Source organism: Leptodactylus fuscus, chromosome 2, assembly GCF_031893055.1.
Source record: "Leptodactylus fuscus isolate aLepFus1 chromosome 2, aLepFus1.hap2, whole genome shotgun sequence".
Classification (NCBI taxonomy): domain Eukaryota; kingdom Metazoa; phylum Chordata; class Amphibia; order Anura; family Leptodactylidae; genus Leptodactylus; species Leptodactylus fuscus.
Genome location: NC_134266.1, coordinates 274,286,250 through 274,304,297, shown reverse-complemented (window position 1 = coordinate 274,304,297; position 18,048 = coordinate 274,286,250). Strand labels below are relative to the sequence as shown.

The 18,048-nt window shown below is 41.8% G+C and overlaps 1 protein-coding gene across 1 annotated transcript in view; it reads left to right on the top strand.

The window, feature by feature from the left end:
• The first annotated feature begins 3,459 nt into the window (after positions 1-3,459).
• Positions 3,460-18,048, top strand: part of P4HA3 (prolyl 4-hydroxylase subunit alpha 3) — a 49,858-nt gene continuing 35,269 nt past the window's right edge. The window contains exon 1 of the mRNA XM_075266287.1: positions 3,460-3,641. Coding sequence (XP_075122388.1) covers positions 3,475-3,641 — 167 coding nt within the window. The 5' untranslated portion in view covers positions 3,460-3,474. The remainder of the gene's footprint in view (positions 3,642-18,048) is intronic.

The window sequence follows — 18,048 nt, the reverse complement described above, 5'->3', positions numbered from 1 at the left end:
GTACACTGAGGTGGAACGTGAAACGGGGGCAGAGGAAGGAGAGGACGGCATGACACTGAGGGCAGAGATGTGGGGACATAAATCTGAGGGCAGAGATGGAGGGGACATGAATCTGGGGGCAGAGATGGAGGGGACATGAATCTGGGGGCAGTGATGGAGGGACATGAATCTGGGGGCAGAGATGGGGGGACATGAATCTGGGGGCAGAGATGGAGGGGACATGAATCTAGGGGCAGAGATGGGGGGACATGAATCTGGGGGCAGAGATGGAGGGGACATGAATCTAGGGGCAGAGATGGGGGGACATGAATCTGGGGGCAGAGATGGAAGAGGGACATGAATCTGGGGGCAAAGATGGAGGGGACATGAATCTGGGGGCAGAGATGGAGAGGACAGCATGACACTGGGGGCAGAGATGGAGGGACATGAATCTGGGGGCAGAGATGGAGGGACATGAATCTGGGGGCAGAGATGTGGAGACATGAATCTGGGGGCAAAGATGGAGGGGACATGAATCTGGGGGCAGAGATGGAGAGGACAGCATGACACTGGGGCAGAGATGGGGGGGACATGAATCTGGGGGCAGAGATGGAGGGACATGAATCTGGGGGCAGAGATGGAGGGACATGAATCTGGGGGCAGAGATGGAGGGACATGAATATGGGGACAGAGATGTGGGGACATGAATCTGGGGGCAGAGATGGAGGGGACATGAATCTGGGGGCAGAGATGTGGGGACATGAATCTGGGGGCAGAGATGGAGGGACATGAATCTGGGGGCAGAGATGTGGGGACATGAATCTGGGGGCAGAGATGGAGGGGACATGAATCTGGGGGCAGAGATGGAGGGGACATGAATCTGGGGGCAGAGATGGAGGGGACATGAATCTGGGGGCAGAGATGGAGGGGACATGAATCTGGGGGCAGAGATGGAGGGGACATGAATCTGAGGGCAGAGATGGAGGGGACATGAATCTGGGGGCAGTGATGGAAGGGACATGAATCTGGGGGCAGAGATGGAGGGACATGAATCTGGGGACAGAGATGGAGGGACATGAATCTGGGGGCAGAGATGGAGGAGGGACATGAAACTGGGGGCAGAGATGGAGGAGGGACATGAAACTGGGGGCAGAGATGGAGGGGGAACATGAAACTGGGGGCAGAGATGGAGGGGGGACATGAAACGGGGGGCAGAGATGGAGGGGACATGAAACTGGGGGCAGATGAAGGGTGTATATGAAGCTGGGGGAGAGATGGAGGGGGGACATATAATGTACGGGTGACTAGGAGGATTATACTGTGTGAGGGCACATGAAAAATTAATGAGAATGGGTGGAGTCAACATAAAAAAGGGTGGGGCTAAATTTGCCACAGCGCGCCGCACATTTTGTCCCTCTTTCGGTTCTTCAAAAGTTGGGAGGTATGGGTACAGGGGGCAATGGAAAGATGTTAGAAGGTGGACGGGGGGGGGGGAGGGGGATTATTGGGGCATCGGGTGTGCGGCACTGCGGAGAGGGAACTGGGGCAATAATATATAATATATATGTTTTTAGCTGGAGAACTACAAAGCACACAAGACCTCCAAAGGTATGTGTGCTTTGTATTAATAATGATGTAAGGGCTGCTATGCTACTAGCATAGCAGCCTGTTTGGGGGTGGGACTCTCACTTTAAAAGAGTGTTCACATTGCGTTTTTGGCCTCCCTTGCCGGGATACGTTGGTAACCAGTCACAATCAGCTCCCCACTTATCCCTGCACAGAGAACTGCAGACCTCCCCCCCCCCCATTTTTTTAATGGCCAGTTCTTCGTGCAGGGATAAGTTGACAGCTGATTCTGACTGGTTACCAACGGATCCCGGCAAGGGAGGCCAAAAACACAATGTGAATAAGCCCTGAGGATTTATTAGGAGGGCTCTTATAAATGGTGTTGGCTCTCTATAGGCGCTGTCACACGTAGCAGATTATACCTGCAAATAGAATCTGATTAAGCCTTGTAATGCTGCTAAATAAAGGGAAATGTAATACAGAATTGGTATGTCGCAAAATAAAGTAGTATTAAAATGGCGGGGGGGGGGGCAGACACTTAGGCTGTATGGGGCCCCAAAATTCCTGATGGCGGCCCTGGATAGATAGATAGATAGATAGATAGATAGATAGATAGATAGATAGATAGATAGATGATAGATAGATAGATAGATAGATAGATAGATAGGAGATAGATAGATAGATAGATAGATAGATAGGAGATAGATAGATAGATAGATAGATAGATAGGAGATAGGTAGACAGATAGATAGGAGATAGATAGATAGATAGATAGATAGATAGATAGATAGATAGATAGATAGATAGGAGATAGATAGATAGATAGATAGATAGATAGATAGATAGATGATAGATAGATAGATAGATAGATAGATAGATAGATAGATAGATAGATAGGAGATAGATAGATAGATAGGAGATAGATAGATAGATAGATAGATAGATAGATAGATAGATAGGAGATAGATGATAGATAGAAAGATAGATAGATAGATAGATAGATAGATAGATAGATAGATAGATAGATAGGAGATAGATAGATAGGAGATAGATAGATAGATAGATAGATAGATAGATAGATAGGAGATAGATAGATAGATAGATAGATAGATAGATAGATAGATAGAAGATAGATAGATAGATAGGAGATAGATAGATAGATAGATAGATAGATAGATAGGAGATAGATGATAGATAGAAAGATAGATAGATAGATAGATAGATAGATAGATAGATAGATAGATAGATAGATAGGAGATAGATAGATAGATAGATAGATAGATAGGAGATAGATAGATAGATAGATAGATAGATAGATAGATAGGAGATAGATAGATAGATAGATAGATAGATAGATAGATAGGAGATAGATAGATAGATAGATAGATAGATAGATAGATAGATAGGAGATAGATAGATAGATAGATAGATAGATAGATAGGAGATAGATAGATAGATAGATAGATAGATAGATAGGAGATAGATAGATAGATAGATAGATAGATAGATAGATAGATAGATAGATAGGTATTGGCTGCCTCCACAATCAGTTATATTGCCTTCTCATGACCGGCTATTACACAATCTTATGAAATACTTTTAGCGGAAATAAAAGAACAATAAAGGAGATAAAAAAAAAAAAATGTCTCTGTGTGAATAAGAGTGAGCAGGGAATGACTGGAGAAGTTTCCGCCTGTAATAAGATGACTTGTCTCCCCCCCCCTCTCCTCGGTGTGGGCTCTCCCAGAATTATTAGACAGCTGAAGGCTGCAGAACTTGCCAAAACCACATATCCCGGGGCCAGTCTGGCCGCTCACAGCTCAGTCCTGCACAGTCTCACACACTTCGCTCCACTCACAGCATCACTCCCTGCAAATTTTGGGGTTTTTTTGGTTTTTGTGTATTTGCTCCCTTGGGAAGTGTCCAGGTATGTGGATTGTATTCTTCTTCTATCTGGGATGTCTAGAGGTGATCTCTGGGGACATGTACAGCTCCATGCTGACCATCCAGCAAGCCCTGGACACTGAGAAGATCTTAATGGAGCACCTGGGGACCTACCTGGAAGAAGAGACCTTCCGGCTCAACGACCTGCGCAGGTACGCAAATACTTATTGTACTCCTTTCGTGGGCTGGACCCATGAGCTATGGTTGGTCTAGACAGGTGAGGGTCAATGTGAGATACAGAATGCTAAAATTGCAGCTTACTATCGAAAAGTTTCCAAAAAATTCCAAAAAATTTTCTGATTCAAACTGGAGAATATTGGACAACAGGTCCAGCCTATGACAGGAGAGATATACATGTAGCAGTTGTACAACTTACTAGCCACGCCCCTTTAATGGGGAAAAGTTGTCAATATATTGGAGAAAACAAAAAGTTGCAATGGTTGGATAGACAATAGTTGATTATACACCATGGCATGAACACAACCCCGCCCACAAAATAGGAAATCAGGGGTTTACATACTTGCCAAATACCCTGAATTTGCCAGGACTGTCCCTATTGGATTATTCCAGTAAGGAACAGTCATTATTAAATTCCCCGATCCTCGATCCCCCATAGGCCCATCTCCTGTTTGTGACGTGCGACTCCAGGTCATGCCACATGTTACGTTTGCACCCTGAATAATGAGAGGACTACAGGGAATAGTAAGGAGGCATTATACTGTGTGGGGGGCATTACGGGGGCATTATACTGTATGAGGGTATTAAGGGGGTATTATACTGTGTGGGGGGCATTACGGGGGCATTATACTGTATGAGGGTATTAAGGGGGTATTATACTGTGTAGGGGCATTATACTACGTGGGAGTACTATAGGGGTATTGTACTGTGTGACGACTAAGAGGCGTTAAACTGTGTAGGAGAGAGCCCTCGTCCCATTTCAAATTTGAGGCGGTGCAGCCTAGGGAACCTTTGGCATTTTACCAGACAAAATGGCACAGCATGCTGCAGTATTTTGCTCAGATTTTATGACCTATAAATGGGGGGCGTTGCCTGTAAACAGGGGGCGTGACATAGGAATAGTGGGCATGGCCTAAAAAATCAGTGCACCACACATATCACATGGCCTTCCCTCCCTATAAATTGAATATTCTTGGAAACTCCACCCACTTTCCCACAAAACAATATTCAGATGTTGGCTACTGTGAATAAGAGCAGAGCTGCAGGACAGTGTACAGAGCATTCTGCTTCCAGCTATGTATACTGTATAGGGGAAGTATGTACAGCTAATGTAATGACGGCGGAGTGACAGTACGGTACTAGTAGAAGAAGCAACGGAGGGAGTAGTAGTAGGAATGACAGAAGAAATAGTAGTAGGAGTGACAGTAGGGTAGTAGTAGGAGTGAGATTAGGGTAGTAGTAGTAGGAGTGACAGTAAGGGAGTAGTAGGAGTGAGAGTAGGATAGGAGTAATAGGAATGAGAGTAGGATACTAGTAGTAGGAGTGAGAGTAGGGTAGTAGTAGTAGTAGGAGTGACAGTAGGGTAGTTGTAGGAGTGAGAGTAGGGTAGTAGTAGTAGAAATGAGAGTAGGTTAGTAGTAGGAGTGAAAATAGAGTAGTAGTAGTAGTAAGAGTGATAGTAGGGTAGTAGTAGGTGTAGCAGTGAGAGTAGGGTAGTAGGAGTAAGAGTAGAGTAGTAGTAGTAGGAGTGAGATTAGAGTAGTAGGAGGAGTGATAGTACGGTAGTAGTAGGAGTGACAGTAGGGTAGTAGAAGGCATAGCAGTGAAAGTAGGGTAGTATTAGTAGGAGTGACAGTAGAGTAGTAGGAGGAGTGAGAGTAGGATAGTAATAGTAGGAGTGACAGTAGGGTAGTAGTAGGAGTGACAGAAGGGTAGTAGTAGTAGGAATGAAAGTAGGATACTAGCAGTAGGAATGACAGTAGGGTAGTAGTAGTAGGAATGAAAGTAGGATACTAGCAGTAGGAATGACAGTAGGGTAGTAGTAGTAGGAGTGACAGTAGGGTAATAATAGTAGGAGTGACAGTAGGGTAGTAGTAGGAGTGAGATTAGGGTAGTAGTAGTAGGATTGATAGTAGGGTAGTAGTAGTAGAAGTGACAGTAGGGTGGTGGTAGTAGTAGTAGTAGTAGTAGTAGTAGTAGTAGACAATAGGGTAATAGAAGAAGTGAGAGTAGGGCATTAGTAGTAGGAGGAGGAGTGAGAGTAAAGTAGTAGTAGGAGGAGGAGTGAGAGTAGTAGTAGTAGGAGTGACAGTAGGGTGGTAGTAGTAGGAATGACAGTAGGATAGTAGTAGGGGTGACAGTAGAGTAGTAGTAGAATTGACAGTAGGGTAGTAGTAGTAGTAGGAATGAGAGTAGGATACTAGTAGTAGGAATGACTGTAGGGTAGTAGTAATAGGAGGAGTGAGAGTAGGGTAGTAGTAGGATTGACAGTAGGGTAGTAGTAGTAGGAGTGAGAGTAGGGTAATAGTAGGATTGACAGTAGGGTATTAGTAGTAGAAGTGAGAGTAGGGTAGTAGTAGTAGTAGAAGTGACAATAGGGTGGTAGTAGTAGTAGAAGGAGGAGTGAGAGTAGGGTAGTAGTGGTAGAAGTGACAGTAGGGTGGTGGTAGTAGTAGGAGTGAGAATAGGGTAATAGTAGGAAGAGTGAGAGTAGGGTAGTAGGAGGAGGAGTGAGAGTAGAGTTGTAGTAGTAGGAGTGAGAGGAGTAGTAGTAGTAGTAGTAGAAGGAGTAACAGTAGGGTAGTAGTAATAGGAGTGAGAGTAGGGTAGTAGTAATAGGAGTGAAAGTAGGGTAGTAGTAGTAGTAGTAGTAGAAATGACAGTAGGGTAGTAGTAGTAGTAGTAGTAATGACAGTAGGGTAGAAGTAGTAGGAGTGAGAGTAGGGTAGAAGTAGTAGGAGTGAGAGTAGGGTAGTAGTAGAAGTGACAACAAGGTAGTAGCAGTAGAAGGAGGAGTGAGAGTAGGGTAGTAGTAGTAGTAGTAGTAGTAGTAGTAGAAATGACAGTAGGGTAGTAGTAGTAGTAGTAGTAGTAGTAGTAGTAGTAGTAGTAGTAGAAATGACAGTAGGGTAGTAGTAGTAGTAGTAGTAGGAATGACAGTAGGGTAGTAGTAGTAGTAGTAGTAGTAGTAGGAATGACAGTAGGGTAGTAGTAGTAGTAGTAGTAGAAATGACAGTAGGGTAGTAGTAGTAGTAGTAGTAGGAATGACAGTAGGGTAGTAGTAGTAGTAGTAGTAGGAATGACAGTAGGGTAGTAGTAGTAGTAGTAATGAGAGCAGTAGTAGGAATGAGAGTAGTAGGAGGAGGAGTGAGAGTAGAGTTGTAGTAATAGGAGTGAGAGTAGGGTAGTAGTAGTAGAAATGACAGTAGGGTAGTAGTAGTAGAAATGACAGTAGGGTAGTAGTAGTAGTAGTAGTAGTAGTAGTAGTAGTAGTAGTAGTAGAAGTGACAATAAGGTAGTAGTAGTAGAAGGAGGAGTAAGAGCAGGGTAGTAGTAGTAGGAGTAAGAGTAGGACTAACAGTAGGGTAGTAATAGTAGTCGTAGTAGTAGTAGTAGTAGTAGTAGTAGTAGTAGTAGTAGTAGTAGTAGTAATGAGAGCAGTAGTAGGAGTGAGAGTAGGAGGAGGAGGAGTGAGAGTAGAGTTGTAGTAATAGGAGTGAGAGTAGGGTAGTAGTAATAGAAATTACAGTAGGGTAGTAGTAGTAGTAGTGGTAGAAGTGACAATAAGGTAGTAGTAGTAGAAGGAGGAGTGACAGCAGGGTAGTAGCAGTAGGAGTAAGAGTAGGGTAAGAGTAGGACTGACAGTAGGGTAGTAGTAGTAAGAATGAGAGTAGGGTAGTAGCAGTGAAAGACATGAGAAGCCTGAAGAAGGTGCGTGGGAATAAAAAACTTCATGACTTTCTAGACACCCATGGGTTAATACTTAACACCAAATTTTTGGCAACCTCTTGAGTTTGCACAATAGTGAACAAATCATCTAGAATGAGACGTCTCTGCAGTTGAGGGGGGGAGAGATTCTTACTTTGAAAGTGAAGAGTGAAATTTTGCAACATATCACAGATCTATCATCACATGAACTATATATATATATATATATATATATATATATATATACTGTCTGCTGAGCTGTGTATCTAATCCTATCCTGTGTGATACTGTCTGCTGAGCTGTGTATCTAATCCTATCCTGTGTGATACTGTCTGATGAGCTGTGTATCTAATCCTATCCTGTGTGATACTGTATACTGAGCTGTGTATCTAATCCTATCCTGTGTGATACTGTCTGCTGAGCTGTGTATCTAATCCTATCCTGTGTGATACTGTATACTGAGCTGTGTATCTAATCCTATCCTGTGTGATACTGTCTGCTGAGCTGTGTATCTAATCCTATCCTGTGTGATACTGTCTGCTGAGCTGTGTATCTAATCCTATCCTGTGTGATACTGTATACTGAGCCGTGTATCTAATCCTATCCTGTGTGATACTGTATACTGACCTGTGTATCTAATCCTATCCTGTGTGATACTGTATACTGAGCCGTGTATCTAATCCTATCCTGTGTGATACTGTATACTGAGCCGTGTATCTAATCCTATCCTGTGTGATACTGTATACTGAGCCGTGTATCTAATCCTATCCTGTGTGATACTGTATACTGAGCTGTGTATCTAATCCTATCCTGTGTGATACTGTATACTGAGCTGTGTATCTAATCCTATCCTGTGTGATACTGTATACTGAGCCGTGTATCTAATCCTATGCTGTGTGATACTGTATACTGAGCCGTGTATCTAATCCTATCCTGTGTGATACTGTATACTGAGCTGTGTATCTAATCCTATCCTGTGTGATACTGTATACTGAGCTGTGTATCTAATCCTATCCTGTGTGATACTGTATACTGAGCCGTGTATCTAATCCTATCATGTATGATACTGTATACTGAGCCGTGTATCTAATCCTATCATGTGTGATACTGTATACTGAGCCGTGTATCTAATCCTATCCTGTGTGATACTGTATACTGAGCTGTGTATCTAATCCTATCCTGTGTGATACTGTATACTGAGCTGTGTATCTAATCCTATCCTGTGTGATACTGTATACTGAGCTGTATCTAATCCTATCCTGTGTGATACTGTATACTGAGCTGTGTATCTAATCCTATCCTGTGTGATACTGTATACTGAGCTGTGTATCTAATCCTATCCTGTGTGATACTGTATACTGAGCTGTATCTAATCCTATCCTGTGTGATACTGTATACTGAGCCGTGTATCTAATCCTATCCTGTGTGATACTGTATACTGAGCCGTGTATCTAATCCTATCCTGTGTGATACTGTATACTGAGCCGTGTATCTAATCCTATCCTGTGTGATACTGTATACTGAGCCGTGTATCTAATCCTATCCTGTGTGATACTGTATACTGAGCTGTGTATCTAATCCTATCCTGTGTTATACTGTATACTGAGCTGTGTATCTAATCCTATCCTATGTGATACTGTATACTGAGCTGTATCTAATCCTATCCTGTGTGATACTGTATACTGAGCTGTGTATCTAATCCTATCCTGTGTGATACTGTATACTGAGCTGTGTATCTAATCCTATCCTGTGTGATACTGTATACTGAGCTGTGTATCTAATCCTATCCTGTGTGATACTGTATACTGAGCTGTGTATCTAATCCTATCCTGTGTTATACTGTATACTGAGCTGTGTATCTAATCCTATCCTGTGTGATACTGTATACTGAGCTGTGTATCTAATCCTATCCTGTGTGATACTGTATACTGAGCTGTGTATCTAATCCTATCCTGTGTGATACTGTATACTGAGCTGTGTATCTAATCCTATCCTGTGTGATACTGTATACTGAGCTGTGTATCTAATCCTATCCTGTGTGATACTGTATACTGAGCTGTGTATCTAATCCTATCCTGTGTTATACTGTATACTGAGCTGTGTATCTAATCCTATCCTGTGTGATACTGTATACTGAGCTACTGTATCTAATCCTATCCTGTGTGATACTGTATACTGAGCTGTGTATCTAATCCTATCCTGTGTGATACTGTATACTGAGCTGTGTATCTAATCCTATCCTGTGTGATACTGTATACTGAGCCGTGTATCTAATCCTATCATGTATGATACTGTATACTGAGCCGTGTATCTAATCCTATCCTGTGTGATACTGTATACTGACCTGTGTATCTAATCCTATCCTGCGTGATACTGTATACTGATCTGTGTATCTAATCCTATCCTGTGTGATACTGTATAATGAGCTGTGTATCTAATCCTATCCTGTGTGATACTGTATACTGAGCTGTATCTAATCCTATCCTGTGTGATATTGTATACTGAGCTGTGTATCTAATCCTATCCTGTGTGATACTGTATACTGAGCTGTGTATCTAATCCTATCCTGTGTGATACCGTATACTGAGCTGTATCTAATCCTATCCTGTGTGATATTGTATACTGAGCTGTGTATCTAATCCTATCCTGTGTGATACTGTATACTGAGCTGTGTATCTAATCCTATCCTGTGTGATACTGTATACTGAGCTGTATCTAATCCTATCCTGTGTGATATTGTATACTGAGCTGTGTATCTAATCCTATCCTGTGTGATACTGTATACTGAGCTGTGTATCTAATCCTATCCTGTGTGATACTGTATACTGAGATGTATCTAATCCTATCCTGTTTGATACTGTATACTGAGCTGTGTATCTAATCCTATCCTGTGTGATACTGTATACTGATCTGTGTATCTAATCCTATCCTGTTTGATACTGTATACTGAGCTGTGTATCTAATCCTATCCTGTGTGATACTGTATACTGATCTGTGTATCTAATCCTATCCTGTTTGATACTGTATACTGAGCTGTGTATCTAATCCTATCCTGTGTGATACTGTATACTGATCTGTGTATCTAATCCTATCCTGTGTGATACTGTATACTGAGCTGTATCTAATCCTATCCTGTGTGATACTGTATACTGACCTGTGTATCTAATCCTATCCTGCGTGATATTGTATACTGAGCTGTGTATCTAATCCTATCCTGCGTGATACTGTATACTGAGCTGTGTATCTAATCCTATCCTGCGTGATACTGTATACTGAGCCGTGTATCTAATCCTATCCTGTGTGATACTGTATACTGAGCTGTGTATCTAATCCTATCCTGTGTGATACTGTATACTGAGCCGTGTATCTAATCCTATCCTGTGTGATACTCTATACTGAGCTGTGTATCTAATCCTATCCTGTGTGATACTGTATACTGAGCTGTGTATCTAATCCTATCCTGTGTGATACTGTATACTGAGCTGTGTATCTAATCCTATCCTGTGTGATACTATATACTGAGCTGTGTATCTAATCCTATCCTGTGTGATACTGTATACTGAGCTGTGTATCTAATCCTATCCTGTGAGATACTGTATACTGAGCTGTGTATCTAATCCTATTCTGTGTGATACTGTATACTGAGCTGTATCTAATCCTATCCTGTGTGATACTGTATACTGAGCTGTGTATCTAATCCTATCCTGTGTGATACTGTATACTGAGCTGTGTATCTAATCCTATCCTGTGTGATACTGTATACTGAGCCGTGTATCTAATCCTATCCTGTGTGATACTGTATACTGAGCCGTGTATCTAATCCTATCCTGTATGATACTGTATACTGAGCCGTGTATCTAATCCTTTCCTGTGTGATACTGTATACTGAGCTGTGTATCTAATCCTATCCTGAGTGATACTGTATACTAAGCTGTGTATCTAATCCTATCCTGTGTGATACTGTATACTGAGCTGTGTATCTAATCCTATCCTATGTGATACTGTATACTGAGCTGTGTATCTAATCCTATCCTGTGTGATACTGTATACTGAGCTACTGTATCTAATCCTATCCTGTGTGATACTGTATACTGAGCTGTGTATCTAATCCTATCCTGTGTGATACTGTATACTGAGCTGTGTATCTAATCCTATCCTGTGTGATACTGTATACTGAGCCGTGTATCTAATCCTATCATGTATGATACTGTATACTGAGCCGTGTATCTAATCCTATCCTGTGTGATACTGTATACTGACCTGTGTATCTAATCCTATCCTGCGTGATACTGTATACTGATCTGTGTATCTAATCCTATCCTGTGTGATACTGTATAATGAGCTGTGTATCTAATCCTATCCTGTGTGATACTGTATACTGAGCTGTATCTAATCCTATCCTGTGTGATATTGTATACTGAGCTGTGTATCTAATCCTATCCTGTGTGATACTGTATACTGAGCTGTGTATCTAATCCTATCCTGTGTGATACCGTATACTGAGCTGTATCTAATCCTATCCTGTGTGATATTGTATACTGAGCTGTGTATCTAATCCTATCCTGTGTGATACTGTATACTGAGCTGTGTATCTAATCCTATCCTGTGTGATACTGTATACTGAGCTGTATCTAATCCTATCCTGTGTGATATTGTATACTGAGCTGTGTATCTAATCCTATCCTGTGTGATACTGTATACTGAGCTGTGTATCTAATCCTATCCTGTGTGATACTGTATACTGAGATGTATCTAATCCTATCCTGTTTGATACTGTATACTGAGCTGTGTATCTAATCCTATCCTGTGTGATACTGTATACTGATCTGTGTATCTAATCCTATCCTGTTTGATACTGTATACTGAGCTGTGTATCTAATCCTATCCTGTGTGATACTGTATACTGATCTGTGTATCTAATCCTATCCTGTTTGATACTGTATACTGAGCTGTGTATCTAATCCTATCCTGTGTGATACTGTATACTGATCTGTGTATCTAATCCTATCCTGTGTGATACTGTATACTGAGCTGTATCTAATCCTATCCTGTGTGATACTGTATACTGACCTGTGTATCTAATCCTATCCTGCGTGATATTGTATACTGAGCTGTGTATCTAATCCTATCCTGCGTGATACTGTATACTGAGCTGTGTATCTAATCCTATCCTGCGTGATACTGTATACTGAGCCGTGTATCTAATCCTATCCTGTGTGATACTGTATACTGAGCTGTGTATCTAATCCTATCCTGTGTGATACTGTATACTGAGCCGTGTATCTAATCCTATCCTGTGTGATACTCTATACTGAGCTGTGTATCTAATCCTATCCTGTGTGATACTGTATACTGAGCTGTGTATCTAATCCTATCCTGTGTGATACTGTATACTGAGCTGTGTATCTAATCCTATCCTGTGTGATACTATATACTGAGCTGTGTATCTAATCCTATCCTGTGTGATACTGTATACTGAGCTGTGTATCTAATCCTATCCTGTGAGATACTGTATACTGAGCTGTGTATCTAATCCTATTCTGTGTGATACTGTATACTGAGCTGTATCTAATCCTATCCTGTGTGATACTGTATACTGAGCTGTGTATCTAATCCTATCCTGTGTGATACTGTATACTGAGCTGTGTATCTAATCCTATCCTGTGTGATACTGTATACTGAGCCGTGTATCTAATCCTATCCTGTGTGATACTGTATACTGAGCCGTGTATCTAATCCTATCCTGTATGATACTGTATACTGAGCCGTGTATCTAATCCTTTCCTGTGTGATACTGTATACTGAGCTGTGTATCTAATCCTATCCTGAGTGATACTGTATACTAAGCTGTGTATCTAATCCTATCCTGTGTGATACTGTATACTGAGCTGTGTATCTAATCCTATCCTATGTGATACTGTATACTGAGCTGTGTATCTAATCCTATCCTGTGTGATACTGTATACTGAGCTGTGTATCTAATCCTATCCTGTGTGATACTGTATACTGAGCTGTGTATCTAATCCTATCCTGTGTGATACTGTATACTGAGCTGTGTATCTAATCCTATCCTGTGTGATACTGTATACTGAGCTGTGTATCTAATACTATCCTGTGTGATACTGTATACTGAGCTGTGTATCTAATCCTATCCTGTGTGATACTGTATACTGAGCTGTGTATCTAATCCTATCCTGTGTTATACTGTATACTGAGCTGTGTATCTAATCCTATCCTGTGTGATACTGTATACTGAGCTGCTGTATCTAATCCTATCCTGTGTGATACTGTATACTGAGCTGTGTATCTAATCCTATCCTGTGTGATACTGTATACTGAGCCGTGTATCTAATCCTATCCTGTGTGATACTGTATACTGAGCTGTGTATCTAATCCTATCCTGTGTGATACTGTATACTGAGCTGCTGTATCTAATCCTATCCTGTGTGATACTGTATACTGAGCTGCTGTATCTAATCCTATCCTGTGTGATACTGTATACTGAGCTGTGTATCTAATCCTATCCTGTGTGATACTGTATACTGAGCTGTGTATCTAATCCTATCCTGTGTGATACTGTATACTGAGCCGTGTATCTAATCCTATCCTGTGTGATACTGTATACTGAGCTGTGTATCTAATCCTATCCTGTGTGATACTGTATACTGAGCCGTGTATCTAATCCTATCCTGTGTGATACTGTATACTGAGCTGTGTATCTAATCCTATCCTGTGTGATACTGTATACTGAGCCGTGTATCTAATCCTATCCTGTGTGATACTGTATACTGAGCCGTGTATCTAATCCTATCATGTGTGATACTGTATACTGACCCGTGTACCTAATCCTATCCTGTGTGATACTGTATACTGAGCCGTGTATCTAATCCTATCCTGTGTGATACTGTATACTGAGCCGTGTATCTAATCCTATCCTGTGTGATACTGTATACTGAGCTGTATCTAATCCTATCCTGTGTGATACTGTATACTGAGCTGTGTATCTAATCCTATCCTGTGTGATACTGTATACTGAGCTGTGTATCTAATCCTATCCTGTGTGATACTGTATACTGAGCTGTGTATCTAATCCTATCCTGTGTGATACTGTATACTGAGCTGTGTATCTAATCCTATCCTGTGTTATACTGTATACTGAGCTGTGTATCTAATCCTATCCTGTGTGATACTGTATACTGAGCCGTGTATCTAATCCTATCCTGTGTGATACTGTATACTGAGCTGTGTATCTAATCCTATCCTGTGTGATACTGTATACTGAGCTGTGTATCTAATCCTATCCTGTGTGATACTGTATACTGAGCCGTGTATCTAATCCTATGCTGTGTGATACTGTATACTGAGCCGTGTATCTAATCCTATCCTGTGTGATACTGTATACTGAGCCGTGTATCTAATCCTATCCTGTGTGATACTGTATACTGAGCTGTGTATCTAATCCTATCCTGTGTGATACTGTATACTGAGCCGTGTATCTAATCCTATCCTGTGTGATACTGTATACTGAGCCGTGTATCTAATCCTATCCTGTGTGATACTGTATACTGAGCCGTGTATCTAATCCTATCCTGTGTGATACTGTATACTGAGCCGTGTATCTAATCCTATCCTGTGTGATACTGTATACTGAGCCGTGTATCTAATCCTATCCTGTGTGATACTGTATACTGAGCTGTGTATCTAATCCTATCCTGTGTGATACTGTATACTGAGCTGTGTATCTAATCCTATCCTGTGTGATACTGTATACTGAGCTGTGTATCTAATCCTATCCTGTGTGATACTGTATACTGAGCTGTGTATCTAATCCTATCCTGTGTGATACTGTATGCTGAGCTGTGTATCTAATCCTATCCTGTGTGATACTGTATACTGAGCTGTGTATCTAATCCTATCCTGTGTGATACTGTATACTGAGCTGTGTATCTAATCCTATCCTGTGTGATACTGTATACTGAGCCGTGTATCTAATCCTATGCTGTGTGATACTGTATACTGAGCTGTGTATCTAATCCTATCCTGTGTGATACTGTATACTGAGCTGTGTATCTAATCCTATCCTGTGTGATACTGTATACTGAGCTGTGTATCTAATCCTATCCTGTGTTATACTGTATACTGAGCTGTGTATCTAATCCTATCCTATGTGATACTGTATACTGAGCTGTGTATCTAATCCTATCCTGTGTGATACTGTATACTGAGCTGTGTATCTAATCCTATCCTGTGTGATACTGTATACTGAGCTGTGTATCTAATCCTATCCTGTGTGATACTGTATACTGAGCTGTATCTAATCCTATCCTGTGTGATACTGTATGCTGAGCTGTGTATCTAATCCTATCCTGTGTGATACTGTATACTGAGCTGTATCTAATCCTATCCTGTGTTATACTGTATACTGAGCTGTGTATCTAATCCTATCCTATGTGATACTGTATACTGAGCTGTGTATCTAATCCTATCCTGTGTGATACTGTATACTGAGCTGTGTATCTAATCCTATCCTGTGTGATACTGTATACTGAGCTGTATCTAATCCTATCCTGTGTGATACTGTATGCTGAGCTGTGTATCTAATCCTATCCTGTGTGATACTGTATACTGAGCTGTGTATCTAATCCTATCCTGTGTTATACTGTATACTGAGCTGTGTATCTAATCCTATCCTATGTGATACTGTATACTGAGCTGTGTATCTAATCCTATCCTGTGTGATACTGTATACTGAGCTGTGTATCTAATCCTATCCTGTGTGATACTGTATACTGAGCTGTGTATCTAATCCTATCCTGTGTGATACTGTATACTGAGCTGTATCTAATCCTATCCTGTGTGATACTGTATGCTGAGCTGTGTATCTAATCCTATCCTGTGTGATACTGTATACTGAGCTGTATCTAATCCTATCCTGTGTGATACTGTATACTGAGCTGTGTATCTAATCCTATCCTGTGTGATACTGTATACTGAGCTGTATCTAATCCTATCCTGTGTGATACTGTGTACTGAGCTGTATCTAATCCTATCCTGTGTGATACTGTATGCTGAGCTGTGTATCTAATCCTATCCTGTGTGATACTGTATACTGAGCTGTGTATCTAATCCTATCCTGTGTGATACTGTATACTGAGCTGTGTATCTAATCCTATCCTGTGTGATACTGTATACTGAGCTGTGTATCTAATCCTATCCTGTGTGATACTGTATACTGAGCTGTGTATCTAATCCTCTTATGTGTGATACAGTCTGGTAAGCCTGCCGTATTTAGTAGTGCTGTATCTAAGCCTCTTGTGTGTGATACACAGCTCTACATTCATACAATAATATATTCCCGGCAGGTTATAATTTATGCGGACGGGGATACAAATGGTGTTTGCAGTTGATTCCTTTTTGGCAGAGGTTCGGGGGAAGGGGCAGGAGCTGAACCCTACAACAAGAGCTCCATTTAGCAGCCGGTGCCCCGGGGGTCCCGCTCGCAGTCACAGGGGGCTTGTCTGTCTCCTCACATCGCTGTCTCACATACCTCTTGGTGTACATTCAAAATGAATATGGCCACTATACGGGTCGCCACTCAGCTTTTCATGATTCCTGAATGGTAATAATAAATCCAACTGGCTTGTTCATGTCTAGTGTCAATAAAGTTTCTTTCTACAAAAATCTGAATACTAAAGCCGTAGATGTTGTTGTCAGGTCATGTATCCATAGCAATCAGATGGTCGGCAGAAAAGTGAGAAAAACCGGTTTGGCCGTGGTCACATCATATGATGTCATTTCTTAACCCCACCATAAAATGCGCTGAAAAATACACATGGGTGGAGGACCCCTTTAAGCCAGACTCAATCCCATGGGACACAAGAGATAATGGTAGTTAAATAGTTAATTCTTAAAGGGATTTCCCATGAACATAACCATATCTACAATGGTAGACAATCAAAAGTCAAAAAAAAAATTTGCACATGTAAATAATTAAAAATTTGGCAGAATTTTAAAGGTTTTCTCTAACCATCTTAGTGGTGACGTCTTTTGTCTTGATCGCTTGCCAATGGATACGAACATGAATGCAGGAACGTTCTGTGGTCAGACACCCCACCATAATGACCTTCTTGTGCCTGAATTATCTTCTCGTACCTGTAGTGCCCCTGCCTGATCACCTGTCCACAGTAAGGGGGTGTTCACCGGGCCGCTATAACCATAGGGGCAAAGGGGTATCCACACCCTATGGTAGCAGGAAAGTCCCGATTTTGGGTGCTGTTTTGGGCAGCAGGTGAGGGCATACCTCCCAAACGCCCTGATTTCCGAGGGACATTCACAATTTCGGTGTCCTGTCCCGTGGTCCCGGTTGGCGGGAGGTATGTCCCGATTTCAACTCAGATCTGCGTCCGGGAGAGAGCGGCGGGGGAGCGAGGAAAAGGTGAGTATAAGTGTTTTTTTGTGTTAAACATTGAGGTGGGTCCATGAAACTGGGGGCAGATGAAGGGGGGGCGGGATGGCATGAATCTGGGGGCAGAGATGGAGGAGACATGAATCTGGGGGCAGAGATGGGGGACATGAATCTGGGGGCAGAGATGGAGGGACATGAATCTGGGGGCAGAGATGGGGGGACATGAATCTGGGGGCAGAGATGGAGGGGACATGAATCTGGGGGCAGAG